At 52.9% G+C, this 14,925-nt stretch overlaps 1 protein-coding gene across 1 annotated transcript; it reads right to left on the reverse strand.

The window, feature by feature from the left end:
* Positions 1-9,367: 9,367 nt before the first annotated feature.
* On the reverse strand, positions 9,368-14,425 carry PDZK1IP1 (PDZK1 interacting protein 1). Its single transcript, XM_039885456.1, has 4 exons — positions 14,198-14,425; positions 11,892-12,000; positions 10,369-10,464; positions 9,368-9,803 (listed from the first exon to the last, which is right to left on the reverse strand). Exons 1-4 carry the CDS (start codon positions 14,262-14,264, stop codon positions 9,731-9,733), a joined length of 345 nt encoding a protein of 114 aa, XP_039741390.1. The 5' UTR covers positions 14,265-14,425; the 3' UTR covers positions 9,368-9,730.
* Positions 14,426-14,925: the final 500 nt, after the last annotated feature.

Raw genomic sequence — 14,925 nt, forward strand, 5'->3', positions numbered from 1 at the left:
ACAAAAACATGGCTATCAAATAATGAAGGCTCTTGGGAAAAACAGAGAGTCGGCAATCTTGTGTTATGTTGTCATCTAACCAGATGTCCCCAAATAGTTTTCATTAATGGTGGCAGTGATAATGGTTAACCATTAGTAACCAGGCACTGACGAAGGTAAGCTCTTTGCCTTTGTAATCCCACTTAATTTCTGCAACATCCCAATGAAGAGGGAGCCACTAATTATTCATTAACATATTTAAATAACTGAATGATATTCTATCTTACCATATAGTGTTGAACATTTTGTTTGCTTTAAATATTTCCTTTTATACCAATTTTGCTTATAATTACAGATATAGGTCACTACATACCAATATACAAATTTCATTTATGAATACAGATGTATATACACACAGATACACCCACACATGTACACACATACACACCATTATGAATTATATTTTATCTCAGGAATGCAATAATTGTTCAAAATTAATTAGCAGATTAAAGGATAAAAGACAAAAGGTAATACTAATATATGCTAGGACACACTGGATAAGAATCAACATCTATTCTCGAGTTCAAACCGCTTTAGGAGCTAGTGATTGGAGAAATTTTTCTAAATTTTATAATTTAGAACCCTAGAAACTTATGGCCTTCATATTTAACAGTGACTATCTCAAAGCATGCCCTCATGGTCAGGACTGTGGCAAGAATGTTCTGGATACCACCAAAGGCTTTAAGAAAAGAAAATGAAGAGACAAATATTTGAAAGGAAGAACAAAAACTCATTATTAAAGCCAGGAGGGAGTAAGTGGAATTAAAGTGTGCTAAAATACATGTATCTTGTGAGAGGCAGGAGAGTTAAGATACCACATAATTTTAGACTTTGTCAAGCATGTGAAATAAAAATTTCAAGCATAGCCGCTAAAGAGCAGAAATAAAATGTATAAATTGTAAATTTGTAGAGGAAAGTATAGAATAGGAAAAAATTGAATATTAATAAAAACGCTATACATTCCACTCCCCAAACCCCCAATCTCCCTAAAATTGCAAGAAGGGTGGGAAAAAAGAGCACAGGAAAGGAAGGACAAACAAACCACAAAGATGATAGGAACATATGCAAATGTCCCAAACATCTAACTTCCAGCCAGGCCAATCTCTACTAGGACCACCCCCACATCTCCCCAGGGGTCTCATCAATGCCCACTCCACTCTGCCCCTCCGCGGTGACAGACTCCTCTGTCTACACAAGAAAAAGAGGGTTGCTGGACCACCATCGATCTTCCCAGGGACTGTGCAAGATCTGCCATCTGGTGGCTATTCAAGATATTGCGAGCAATAGAGAGGATAAAGAACAGGAATAGTCGTTTGGAAACCAAAAAGAGAGCGCTATACTTCATGAACGACCTTCGAAAGTGTCTGGCCTTAAAGCAAACTGGAATCCACTGCCGCCCCCCGCCCCGTTTACATTGTGGTGTAATTGATTAAAATGTAAATGGATTCAACCCTTAGGGAAATCAATAGTGAGCATGTACCTTACAAGAGCCTCAGAGATGCTCATATTCTTTCCTAGGAGTTTGTCCTAAAGAGGGGTCATTGTTTCAGGGCTTTGATGGAAGAGGCACAATGAATAGGGTCAACCAGATAGAGGCAGTGTCAGAGTGCAGAGATCCATGATGACCTTCGGCCGGACCCCAGACTGAGCTGGGACATCAGGAACTGGGGTGTATGGAGAAAAGAGGGATTAGGAGTGCAGTCATCCAAGAGGATGGGAAGCTGACGTTGTGCTTTCCAGGCAAACGGAAGCCCACTGGGCTCAGCTGATCCATCAACGAAGCTTAGGTCCACCCGGCCCAGCCGGCTTGCAGACTAATCCCAGACCCTACTCAGTAAAGAAGGACCTTTGGGAAGAGGTAAAACCATTTTTAATGCTCTCGACTGGGCCAGGTGACAGGAGTGAGTCTAGGGCAATAGCTGGTTGGCGATGGGGATGGGCCGTGGTTGGTGGGCAGGTGGCTGAGCATGGTTGCCCTGGGTCTGCAGCATGCCAGGTCTTATGCCAGGGCTTTTACACTGGACTCTCACCACAAATGTGAAGTAGGTCCTCTTTCGAATGTCCATTTAAGAAAAGAAAACTGAGACCCAGAAAGTTTAAGTGGTTTGCCCAAGATCACACAGCTGATTTAAGTGACTGAGCTGGACCTGGCTGAGATGTATTCCTTCAACAAATACTAAGTACTTTTTCAATGCAGGGACTATGCCAGACGTCTTGGGGATGGTCTGCCCTCCAAGAGGTTACAAACACAGAGCATAGTCCATCCAGTGATCGTGGAAAGGGAAAGAGGAGTCAGAGAAACATCCTGAAGGAGATGGGGATGGCAGAAGGAAAAATCATGAGCCCTGAGATATGAAACAGCTTGGGAGGGGAGGGAGGAGTGGGAGGAGAGGTTGGAGTAGGCGGAGTCACAGAAGGCCTCCGGTGTTGCCATCTAGTGGCCACTCAGGATATCGCAGGTAAAGCAGAAAGTTACAATGGCTGTTGCTAACATTCACTGAGCATTTACTCTATGGTTTCTGTACATGTATGTACTTACTTATCTTCACCATAAACCTATATGATGGACATTATTTCACCCTTAGTTTTAATATTCAGGCGCTGAGGTACCTTTGTTACTAACTTACCCAACATTATACTAATATGACATTGGCAGGAGAGATTTGCCCAGGGAAGTCTGGCTTCAAGCCCATGCCCACAGCCACTAAGCTGCACTTGCCTCAAGGACTGAGGTTTATCTGAGGAGAGAGGTTTACCCCCGCAGGTGTGAAGGGCTGGATCCTGGTTGGCTCTGTGTTTGGGAAAGGTCTCCTGGGCGACCGTGTGGAGAATGGTTGGAGCATGTAGCAAGAATGAAAACAAAACATCTTCGGGCAAGACAGAGACTTGAAGCAAGGAAGCTGGGGGTAGGAGTAAAAAAGGGGGCTTCAGTGTGAATCCCAACTCTGGCCTGGGTGGATGGGTGGAGGGCCACTAACAGGAACAAGGGACTCGGGTTGGTGAAAGATCAGGAATTCCATTTTGAACCTGAAGTGCCTGAGGAGTTGTGCAGTAGCCAACTGGGTACTGGAGGGAATGGGCCTGAAGGTGCTGATTTGGAAGTTGATGTTTCAAAGGAAGTATTGTAAATAATGGAGTGGATAAAGTCCCCATGTCATTCCTTGAACAATTATTTACTGGGGACATCCTGTATTCCCAACTTGTGCTGGATACTCAGATACTACAATAAACAGGACAGATGTGGTCTGTATCTCACAGAGTCCAGAGTTCACAGTATTGTTCAGAGAGCAATACCATGACCAGCTGGGAAGACTGGTGAGCTGAGGAAGCACGACCAGTAACAGCTCCTTGGAGAAAATGGCTATTATCCTGTTATGTTGAGAGCAGAAAGATCAAATAAGCCATCATATCTTGCAACAAGACGATGGGACTGTAGTGCCCTTGGTGAAAGCAGTCTCTTCAGACTGTTGGAGGTGAAAGACATTGAGGCGTGAGTGAGAAGAATGGAGGCAGAAACAGCACATGTCAACCACTTCGCTTAGATACTTGAAGGGACCCCTCTCCACTTGCCCAGATGCATCTTTCCAAATGGACTGTAAGCACTGCAGTGGTAAATATTCTCTTTTCTTCTTCAGCTCCCCTTTACACACGCACACACACACACACACACACACACACACACACACACACACTACAGAGAACTCTGTGTTAGAGTAGAATTAGCCATGGTTTAAAATCAAAACACCACAGTCCAATGCCACTAACCGGCTGTGTAAGTCACCTGAGCAAGTCACCTCCCTCTCTGAGGTTGCATTTTCCCCTCAAGACAATGGGCCCAATTATACAACCCGGTAGGATGAGAATGGGGCTGTAACCGGAAAGCATCCTGGCAGCCATACAGCAGCCCTCACCTTCTGTGTAAAAACCACCACCACCACTGACACTGTGCTTAGGTTTAAGGGAAGGCCCTTCCCAGTCTCTTGTTTCAGCTCATTAGCTCTTGGGGCCCAGAAGAGTCTTCCAGCAGTTTCTTCCCACTCCTCTCTCTCCTTTTTCTCTCTGCCCCCTGGAGTTCTCCTCCCTGACCCTTTCTCCACTTTTCCAGCATTTGTCCTCACCACCTCCATCCCACGCCCCCGAACTCACAGCCAGAACAAGTCAAGGGTGCTGTTATTCATTTGCAGAGTCCATGTACAAAACTGTACCGGCTTCAACAATGCAGAACGAACCTGGGCAACCCACCCCATTGTGGTGGTGCCTCCAGAGGCCCAGGAGGGCAGCTGGGCCCAGCATGTTCTGTACCCTCCAGCCATGCTGAGCCTACCTCTCACCCTGACTGTTACATGACTTGGGCAGGTGCCACCACTCTCCCCCCAACCCCCACTTCCAATCCTGCTCCACCTTGGGCTTCAGATTCCACAATGCCATATTAGTAAATTGGGCTTAAGGATTTTGCTAGCTCTGAGACACTGTGGCCTTGCTTCCAACTCGGTTCATCCTGTAATAATAATGAAAATTAAAAAAGCTAACATTTATTGTGCCCTGTGTGTTAGGCACTATTCTACATGTTTTTCTGCATTGTTTCTTTTCATCTATTAGATAGATACCATTTACTGCCCCCAACTTACAGATGACTAAACCAAAGTTCCTAAAGTGGAGCTGATTTATCCAAGGTCACAGATATTAAGTGTCGGGACGGCACTGTATCAGGGCTGCCCGACTCAGATCTGGGCTCTTAACCTCCCAGTGGGCATCCAACTTGAAGGCAAAATCTCTGGCTCAACTAGTAACTGCTCAACTGAGCTTCAGGTCTGAGCTGTGCACCCAAACGTCCTCCTCCATTCCCTAAAGATACCACACAGGTTGCTAAACACCACATGTCCATAAATGTATCATTACTCCACGCATACTCCTGCTTATCCATGAGCACCTGCCATTCTCAGTGCCATTCACTAGCCTATATGGGGCTTTTGTGAGAATAAGGAAAAGGTGCCCCTCCCCAGAGGCTGCTGCAGGCCCATGACAGCTCGTAGAGGCACAGTCTGCATAACCCAGTACAGTATCCCTGGATCCACCTTGCTCAGAATGATACTGGGACTCATCCTTGATACCTCCCCTACCTCTCTCTCTCAGTCTCTCTCTGTCTCTATGTTTCTGTCTCTGTCTCTATCTCTGTCTCTCTCTTTCCTGCTTCTCCAAGGGGTTAAAGTCTCCAGGGAATGTGGTTCCAGAAATGTGGTCATCCCTTACCCCATGAAATAACACCCATGGCAGAAGCCACTGGATTCCCAGACCATTTCTGAGAGAAAGGGAAGTGTGTCAATAGGACCAGGATGACTGAATTCCCAAGAGCCTGGCCCCTCTAGTAGTATTTGGAACCTTAGATATTCACAAACTTGACTTCTGAGGCCACAAGGAGGCACTGGAGGCCTGGCTGCCCTTGAAGCCTACAGGAAGACTGAGCAAGGAGCTGGCACAACCTATGAGGGTCCCTAGGGACATGCTATGGGAAGGCCTCTGATCCCAGTGCTTAAGTGGGGGAAGGGCCACACCTGAAGCTCACGTTCAAAGGCTCTGCTGAAATCTGCTCTTCCTATTGGGTGTGCAGCCACCAGATGGCAGCCAAGGTTGCAGGCTGAAGGAGGGAGAGCAGCACTCCTCCACCTTCCAGAAACAAACCGAAGGCCAGATGGAGCAGCGATGTTCAGGGGGATTTGTCACTGATCCCAGGACCTTCAACCAGAGAGAGAGAATGAGTGCATGTGTGTGGGTGTGCCCACATGTGTGTCTGCGCCTGTGGGGCTTAGGGGTGTAGAAGGATTTACAGCTGGTCTAGTCCCTTCCTTTGGGTCTCTTCCCTTCCCCTGAATCCAGCCCTGTCCTGGGTACTGGCGACACAGAAAGGAAGTGACCCCATTCCTGACCTCAAGGGAGCTCCCGGGCCTGACTAGAGCAGGACACAATCAAGTAAACAGACAACAAGATAGGATGAACACAGACATGGCTGGAATAGCTCCGAGGAAGCATCTAACCCAGTGGGGACTCTTCCCGGAGGAAGCGGCATCTAAGCTGAGCCTAGATGACCTTCTGGCAAGTCTCAGGTGTGATTATAACATACATTATCTTTCCTCCCAGCAGTCCTGCAAGGAAGACAGGACAGAACCAATTTTACTGGCAAGCGAACGGAGCATTTGAATGGTCCCACGAGCAGACACACATCTGGAATTTGAACCAGAGTCTGCACAATTCTCAAGATCAAACTCTTAGCCACTGTATGTACTTCTGGGAACTGAAAATTGGGAGGAGAGCAGAGTTAGGAAGTCCAGGCCCCAGACCAGATCTGGAAGGGAGGCAGGTGCCTCCTGCCCTGGTCCCAGAACAAGTCTGACAGCTCCAGCCATTTGACTCACCTGTGAGACTGGTCCCCAGGAACAGGGCAGAGTGTGTGTGAGTTGGGTCACAGCCCCTCTCAGTGACGCTCTGTATCCTACACCCCACCTCTCTACCCTGGGCTGGAAGAGACTGCCGGGCAGCAGTCTCCATCTGATGGCTCCTTGAAGCACAATAAGCAAGCAGTATTTCTGCTCACGATACTCTGAGTATGAGTAAAATAATCTTGAAAATCATCTTGACCACCTGGCACTCTGTCCTATCATAGGTGATGCTCAGGATAGAACTCCACACCCTTTTTTAAAAATCAACTTCAGGCTGGAAGTTCCTCTTCAAGTCTAACTGAAGTAAGCTATTCTGCAACCTAAGTCAATTCTGCAGTTCCTGGGCGGAGCCTTCGGTGCCAGAGTTTAGGTGTCACCTGCAATGCAAACCTGTGACATCCGTACGTTTTAGGTAGGGGAGGGGGAAAAAAGGTGAAAGTCCTGTTCCAGGAAGTAGGAGGAGCAAGAATGTCCTAAGAGAAGTTCCTGGTCCTTGAGACAGGGCCTGGACAACCTGAGCGTTCTGCCCCGAGAGCAGGCGGAGGGATCAGGGCACTTCCCCGGCCAAGGGCAGCGTCAAGGCAGCTTGGACAGATGCGAAGAGCTGGGGAAGGGCCAACGGGGAGAACCATCTGGAAACAGATAAAAGATGCAAGGGGAGAGAGGGACGGTGAGCACTGAGCTCACGGGGAGGGAGGAAAAGGGGGGACGGTACAGAGACAAGGAGATGGAGACAAAAACAGGCCAAGAGCCGGCACTCACAAAGACAGAAACAGAAAGACGGAGCTCTGAAATCGATAAAGGCTGGGAGAGCCCGAGAGGAGACCGGGACTGGGTGGGGGAAGTCCCGAATGGGGAGAAAAGGGTGGGGAGGGAGCCGGAAGGCGTGAAGGAGCACCCGCCATTTGGGGTTCCTGCCGGCCCAGCCCACCATTCTGCCTGCCCTGTTCCTCCCCCTCATCTGTCACCTCAGAATCGCCTATCCCCGCCCCCTGGCCAGGGGCGGAGAGCTCACCTCCTTCAGGGTCCCAGCCCAGAGGCTCCCCCTCCCCAGGCCCCCTGAGCGCTGCCCCCTCGGGACTGGCTGTGCGGCCCCGATAGATGATGGGGGCCCAGCTGGTGCGTTATCAGCCTCCTCCAGGAGCAAGCCCGAGCTACTCAGCGGCTGCCAGCCTGAGATTAGGCCCCGGGAGGGTCATTAAGCGCCGCCCTGGCCCGGGCCCAGCCTCCTTTCCCTCCCTCATCTGGCCAGGCGGGCAGGTGGGAACTAGTGATAAGGATTGGGGGCTCCGTCGTTCTGGGGTCGGCAGCTCCATGCCTCATGCCCCCTGCCCCCTGTCAGGGCAGGAAACATGGAGTAGGGGGAGGAAGGTCAGTGCCAGCCCGGTCCCTGCCAGGATCCCCAGGATTCCCTCCATCCTGGTCCTGCTAGCATGGGTAGGGGGCTGAGGAGGCCCCGGGCAGGGTGCTGGGGGACCTGCCCCAGGAACCAGGGCAGGACAGCAGCTGCCCCAGGCTCTTGCTGGTAAAACCTCACAGGGAAGAAGGGCTGGCTTCTCCTGCTGCAGAGACACAGAGGAATGGTGGCTCTGCCTTCAGGCAGGCAGGCTGGTGGGGGTACCACCCCCTTCTCAATGATAGCCGGGGGCAGCAGTGGGAGGGAATGTAGCTTTATGCAAGGAGAATCAGATCCAGGCAGCCAAAAGGCCCAGACCAGGAGACTTGAGCAGAAGAAGGGGGTGTCTGCTGAGTGAGAGGCTGGGCTGCTTGGTCCCCTGACTCTGCCCTCTGGTCTAATCAAGAAAGACTTTCTAGAAGACGAGGAACCTTGGCTAGGCCAAGAAAAAGAAATATGCAGAGTTTAAACTAGCAGAGGTGTATGAGAAGACATCAACCCACCTGAGCGAAAAGCCGAGAGTGGGACTCACAAGAGCTACAACCTCAAGTCACTGAGCCGAAGCTCAGAGGGCGGAGGAGACTTGCCCCCAGGTTACACCGCAGGACAGGGACAGGCCCCAGGCAAAGCCCCTGCCATCCCTCTGCTCAGGGCTCTCCTCACTGCTGCAGGTGGCAAACTAGACCCAGTTATTAGAAAAGGAGTAATTCAGATTTCAGATGGGTCTCCCCCAGAGGTATTGGAGAGAAGCCTTAGAACAACAAAGGAATGGCTGCAAGGGCAAAGTGAGGGGGCTGCGACAGGTTGAGACAGGCGGGAGAGGGAGATCTCGAAGACAAGGGGGACTGTCTCCTACTCTCTAGCCCCACTCCCCTGCCTCTGAGAGTGCTTCCAGGCGAGTCTGTCTCAGGTTGTCACCCCAGACGAAAACAACAGTCACGGGCCTCCAGGGTCAGCCAGCCCCTCAGTCATGCCTCTTCTCTCCCTTCCTTCCTTCTTCATTCCCGCTAGAACCCGGTACCCTGACTCTGCCCCCACCCAGAACTGGGAGTCAGTGGCATCGGTGAGGACCATTCCACTCCGGCTCTATGGTGAGACTGGCCAAACCCCCCACAGAGAGAAAACTGAGCTCAGAGAGGATGGTGACTCTCCCAAGGTCACACAGCAAGCCAGCAAGGGACCCGGGACTCAAATCTGGGTTTCCTGAGTCCTAGCCAAAGACTACTTCCTGGTGCTTTCTATGCACAAAGCCTTCCCAGGGAGACTATGGGGAGGGGGACAGAGCTAGGTGGATGAGAAATGAATGAGCCCACCACAATGCCAGGCAGTATGGAGGCAGGAGCGGGACAAGGTTGGTGCTGCCTAGAATAAAGGTAGAGTGGGTGATCCCCCTGGTCCCAGGGCACCTCCCAGGGAGGGCTTCCTGGGTAATCCTCCAAAGCCACCATGACAACGGCTTTGGAGGTGATTGGCATAATCCAGAAAGCAAGATCAGGGCTCGATGGAAGCCTGAGGGGCTGTTTCTAAGGCTTTCAAGCCTCAGCCTCAGAAGTACAAAAGTCTTTATTTCACAGAAATAAGGGCTATTTCCACAGTTGCGGGGAGGAAATGTGAAACAGGATGGGAGGTGCTGAGCTGTCTCCAGAAGAGTCTTCTGAATCCAACTGGGTAGGAGACCCCAGGGCCACAGCCGAACCTCAATCCAGACAGTCTGAATTCTGACCTTGGCTGGGACAAGTCAGGGGAGGGTGGGGAGATGTGGGCTTGGAGGAGTCAGCCCCTTACTGAAGATTCCTGCACAGAGGAGTGGCACCAATCACAGGTGCCCGGGATCAGCGCTCGGGGCCATGGGCAAGCGCGGTCACATGGGGGTGCTCCGCATCCTGCCCTCCTCCTCAGGGACATTCTCATAGGCATTCTCATGCTCACTGGACCTGGAAGAGGACGACAGGGTCATTGCACCCTCCATGCCATCCCCTTCTCCCTGTCCCATCCTGCACTTGTGAGGACAGTACCTTTCAGAAGAAACGTTTGAGTCCCAGAAGGGGGTTCCCCGACCACATCTGCTCTTACACACCTGAGAATGGAGGCCTCTCAGCACCACCTCCCTGAACCCCACCTCCCTCCTCCACTGAGCTCCCTACCCTAACGGATCCTTCTCCCCACACTCGGTCCCGCACTCATCCCGCCAGAGTCCCTTTCCCTCCTTGAGCCCCTATACCCCACTGCACTCCTCCTTATGAGTCCCAGTCCACCCGCCGAGCCTCTCCCCACCACACCCCCATCCCCTTCCTGGGCCCTCTCTCCAGACTGAGGCTTCACGTCCCCATGGAGCCCTGCAGTCCTCAGGAAGCCCCCATCACTTACCAGTGCCTCTCTCACACTTCCCCACACAAGTCCCCATCCTTTCCCGCCCTCTCCCTACTCAGAAGCACCTGGGTCCAAGGTCCCCATGGGCCCTTAGCGCACAGGGTCATCAGCCCTCTACCAGCACCTCACCTGAAGTTGGCAGCCATCGAGGAATACTTTCCTTCCGCTCCTACCAGAGTCCCTTCTGCCTTGTTCCCAGCAGTCATGACCATGTTCACAGGCTCCCTGTGGGGAGGGCTCATCAGTAGGGCTCTCTAGGTCCCCACCTCCCATTAAGTTTCCCTCCTCCCACTTCCCCCCACCCCCCACCCCGTCAGTCCAGGCCCCGTTCTGAGGCTCTGGTTCTCTCGAGTCAGAAGCCCCTCTCTCCTGCAGGGCCCCTGTCAGCATCAGATTCCAGCCCTATTCACATCCTTCTCCCTCCTTGCTCCACGATGGGAACCTCACGCCCCATCAGAGGCCTCACACTGGATGCCTCCCAGCCTCCCTCTGCTGTTCTTCTGGCCTCAGCTCAGCCTCCAGAGCAGAGCCTGCAGGACTCAGGGTCCACCCCCCACCCACCCCCAATTTCCACAGGGCTTTCCCTGCTCAACAGAAGCAGCCATGGTCAATAGCTGCTGAAGACACACAGCTGGGGTCAGTGGAGAGAAGAAGCATTTCCAGCAAAAAGCTCCTGATTTCTTATTTATGTTTAAAGCCACTGAGTGTGGCCTCTGCCCCCACCTCCCCAGAAACTGCTTTCACGAGGGTCACAGGGACCCCTTACCACTGCTCATCTTTCCTTGGACATCCCAATTTCTGCTCCTGGAGCTTGGGTCTCAACTCCTCTCCCCGATCCTAGGCCTAATATGTCCCAAGTTAAACTCAGCAGTCGCCCCAGATCTGCCTCTTGTGTTCAGTGTCTCAGGGAGTGGTCCCATCAGAAGTCTGGATGTTTCCCCTACCTGTCCTTCCTCCCCCCCTGCCCTCTGCTGTCCCCCTCCTCCAACTCCCAGAGGGTCCACCTCCTAGATAGCTCAGACCTGTTCCCTCTCTCCATCCCCTCTGCTGCCTCCAACTGTCCAGACTCTCCTGACATCATGCTCAGCCTCCTCATTGTTCTCCTCACCTGCTGACTGCCCTCCAACCCACACATCTGCCATGGGGCAGCCAAAGTGGTTCTGCTCAGGTGCACCTCATCTCGGCCTACAAACTTTCACTGAATTCCTACTGCACTAAGAAGAAAGCCCACAGTTCCGGGCATTGGTGTACAAGGGTCTGCTTGGCCCAGGACCTGCCTCCCTTAGCAGCTTATCTTGGATCTCTCGATCCCTCTTTCTACCCATGAAATGGCTGTGTCCCCTTGGTGGGCCATGCAAGGCTGCTGCTTGCATCCGGGCACCAGGCCACCTGCATGAGAGCTGGGGGCAGCTGTGGCCTTGCTCCAGAGTCGATAAGTGCAGAGGGGGCTAGATTTCGGCCCACCACCCTGGGGGGAACAGGTCTGGGAGCCAGTAAGCCAGTGCTCTAGTCCTCTAGACATTGGGCCTCAGTGTCTAGGGGACACTCAGGGTTTCTGAGGCCCATCTCACTGCTGCTGGAGCAGCAGCAGTGGTCCTGGGGCCACCCTACCTGTGCTGGCCCAACCCCCAGGGTCTCCAGGTAACACTCACGGCTCCTCCTGGCACCAGAAGTGGTTGACGGCAAAGGCGATCGCAACAAGGACCAGGAAAACGGCCACAGCGATAAGGCCCTGCATCCAGGGCTGCAGGTTCCCCAGGCCTGGAAAGAGGGGAGCAAGGGGCTGCTACAGTAGGCTTAGCCACAGTGGGGGCTGCAAGTACAGAACAGGGGAAGGGAGCGCCTCATACCCCAAGGACTGGGGCCTGTATTGGAGGCCATCAGCCAGTTTCCAGGACCAGAGGAGAGATTCTGGGTGGCAGGGGTGGGACAGAGGACCCATCTGACCCCCTGCTGAACTTAAGAAAGGCATGGTGGTTTGGAGGAAGAAAGACAGGAGTTCAAAGAGGAATAAGGAGCAGAGGAGGGAATGGACATCAGAGTGCTGTGTCTGAGATCTAGACAGCCCAGACCTGCCCACCCCATCTCCCCACCCCCGATCACGGGTCACATGCCATGCTCCCCCAGGGAGCGCCTGGGCCCCAGGGACCAAAGGGCAGCCCCCTGGACAGCCAGCCTAGGTCCTGCCAACAGGGGGTGGCTCCCTTCTTCCCTGGCTCCCAGCAGGCTGGGGCAGCCTAGAGCTGATCAGACTGGGCTGGCATCTGGAAGATCCTGTTCCGTAACAAGAGGCTTCTCTGGTGCCGGTAGGGTGTGGGAGTGCGACAGGCTGGACTGCTCAGCTAGGGCTGCCAGCATACCCAGAGAGAGGGGCGGGACACGACATCTTTGGAAGGCAACACAGAGGGGCTCTCCTCTGGATCTTGGGGGCCGGGAAGGAAGCTTCAAAACCTGGCCCCTTTCAGCTCCTCTGGCTGGGTGCCCAGAGGGCTAGGCCAGAGACCAGGTCGAGACCCCCATTCATGCACAGTCTCTGCCTTTTGACCCTTAATCCTTGACACCACCTCTAACACTCAAGGTTTCCTTAGAAGTCTCTGCCCTCAGCCACTGGCAGCCCCAAAGGGCTCTTCGCTCCCAGGGCATCGCTGTGCTCCTAGCAGTTATGGGGAAGGAGGGAGGGGTGTCAGAAGTTTCTGGCCTATGGCAGGGTCAGATCTTGCTTCTCTCCTTCAGTGATAAAACTAACACAGTGTAGTTACCCCGAGTGCTACCCTTGCCGAAAAGCAATGTTTTAGACTCATTGTTTCCCCAAGAAACAATAGTTTAGACCCATTGCTTCCTCAGGTCAGTGATTGCTCAAGGATTGGGAGTTAGGGCTCAAGCCCTGGGCGGCCCCTCCCTGCAGCCAAGTCCCTCCAGACACACCAGGGACCACAGTCCCGGATCCTCCTTTTATGCAGCTCCGGGGTGAGCACACAGTGCAAAGAGCAGAGTGTGAGGTAGGAGAGAGGTGATCTGCGCTCTGTCACTTATTACTCTGCTATGTGATCCACACGAGTTACTCAACCCCTCCAATCTGCAGTTTCCAAGAAGGTCTGAGACCTGGGAGACAGACTTGGAGCAGATGTGCATGAGAGCTCAGGACACCTACAAAGGAAGGGTGCTCTGGAAGCATCTTTGTCAGCACCCTCTGGACCTAAATCCCACCTGCAGAGTCCCCAGACTTTGGCTGCAGATGTGGCCTCACAATGCAGGGCAGATTCCAGATCTTGGGGTGTGGTGCTTCACTGGTGCCAAGCCCTTCCACACCCCTGACATGGCAGCCACTCTGGGAGGTGGGCAGGGCAGGCTAATTATCCTCATTTTATGGATGAGAAAAGTGAGTCTCAGAGAGAGGCAATGATTTGTTCAAGGCCGCACAGCAAGACAGAGGCAGAGCTGGACAAAGAGCTCAGGTGTGTGGTGAGGCCACACTGGGGGGTACCATCCCTACCAAAGCCCAGGAAACTGAAACGACGAGGATATAGGCCAAAGCCATAGGCAAACTAGTCACAGCTCTGGCCCTTCCCTAGTAGAAATGGCTCAGGCTCCACTCCCACCCTCCTTGTAGCCCCTGACTCCTGTCCTCAGGACCCAGCTACCTTTGGGGCAATTTCTGCTCCTGGAGCTTGGGTCTCAACTCCTCTCCCCAATCCTAGTCCTGACGTTTCCCATGCCACACACATTTCTCACTCATGGAAAACAAGTCACAGACAGAAGCCTGGCTCTGAGGTTTCTGCCTTTGGTGGTGGTTCCTCCAAACCCCTGCTCCTCACTCCAGCTACAGGTGTACAGGGTGTGAAGAGGCCAAACCACGCAGCCCCCCCACCCCGCCCCACAATCCATCTACACCTGGGTTGTCAGCACCCAGCCCAGCCCTCCTCACCACGGCAACCTTGTGGGCCCAGTTCTATGCTACCTTGTTGACAGCTGGCGGGTGGCACTGCTGTGAGCAGGCCCAGAATGACCAGGCTGAGGGTTGACATGGCTTGAGGCAGCTCCCGAGCCTTCCCTCCGGCTGCTATTCTCTGGGCTCCTGGAGCAGCAGTGGGGTCTGTCGGTGTGTGCTGAGATCAGCCTGAGCTCAGTCTGGTCCTGGAGGAGAGGAGCTGGTAAGGAAGAAGGTGAGGGAGGAAGGAGGAGGGAAGGTGGAGAGAAACTGCCCTCCCTCCCATGGTAATGAGCTGCCAGGACTGGCCTCCCTGGCTGGTGCCCAGCCCACTCGATCTGGCATTTGAGGTCACCTTTCAAAGGCTGGCTAAGGAAGTGGGTCTTTGGACAGGGAGAACGTGGGGAGAATTAGGGCATAACCTCCAAGCCCCTGGAGTTTTTGCCTCCAAAAACTTCCTGGCAGTGGGGCTGGGCTCTGGGGAACAGAGTGACATATTATTTGTTCCTGCCATGAATGAGTCTAGTGGGTGGGGCTTCTTGGAAGGCTGACAGTGGGATTAAGAAATTTGCTGACTGACTTGGGGATGAGAGGGGAAAACCTCAGAGGCTAGGGAAAGGTCAAATCTGCCCCCTCCCACACAGCCCGGTCTATTTTCTGTTCTCTCCTCACCTGCCCATACTCAGCCAACTCTCACTCCTGGGACACGGCCCTGAGACACGGCCCTGACTTCTATTCATTCCTCTACCCCCAGCCCA

Source organism: Pteropus medius, unplaced genomic scaffold (assembly GCF_902729225.1).
Source record: "Pteropus medius unplaced genomic scaffold, Ma_sr-lr_union100, whole genome shotgun sequence".
NCBI lineage: Eukaryota > Metazoa > Chordata > Mammalia > Chiroptera > Pteropodidae > Pteropus > Pteropus medius.

Coding starts and splice junctions, on each gene's coding strand:
- PDZK1IP1 (XM_039885456.1), bottom strand. CDS start 14,264: ATGTCAACCCTCAGCCTGGTCATTCTGGGCCTGCTCACAGCAGTGCCA. Junction 12,001..14,197: donor ACCCGCCAGCTGTCAACAAG/GTAGCATAGAAC, acceptor CCCTCTTTCCAG/GCCTGGGGAACCTGCAGCCC. Junction 10,465..11,891: donor TTCTGGTGCCAGGAGGAGCC/GTGAGTGTTACC, acceptor CCCTCCCCACAG/GGAGCCTGTGAACATGGTCA.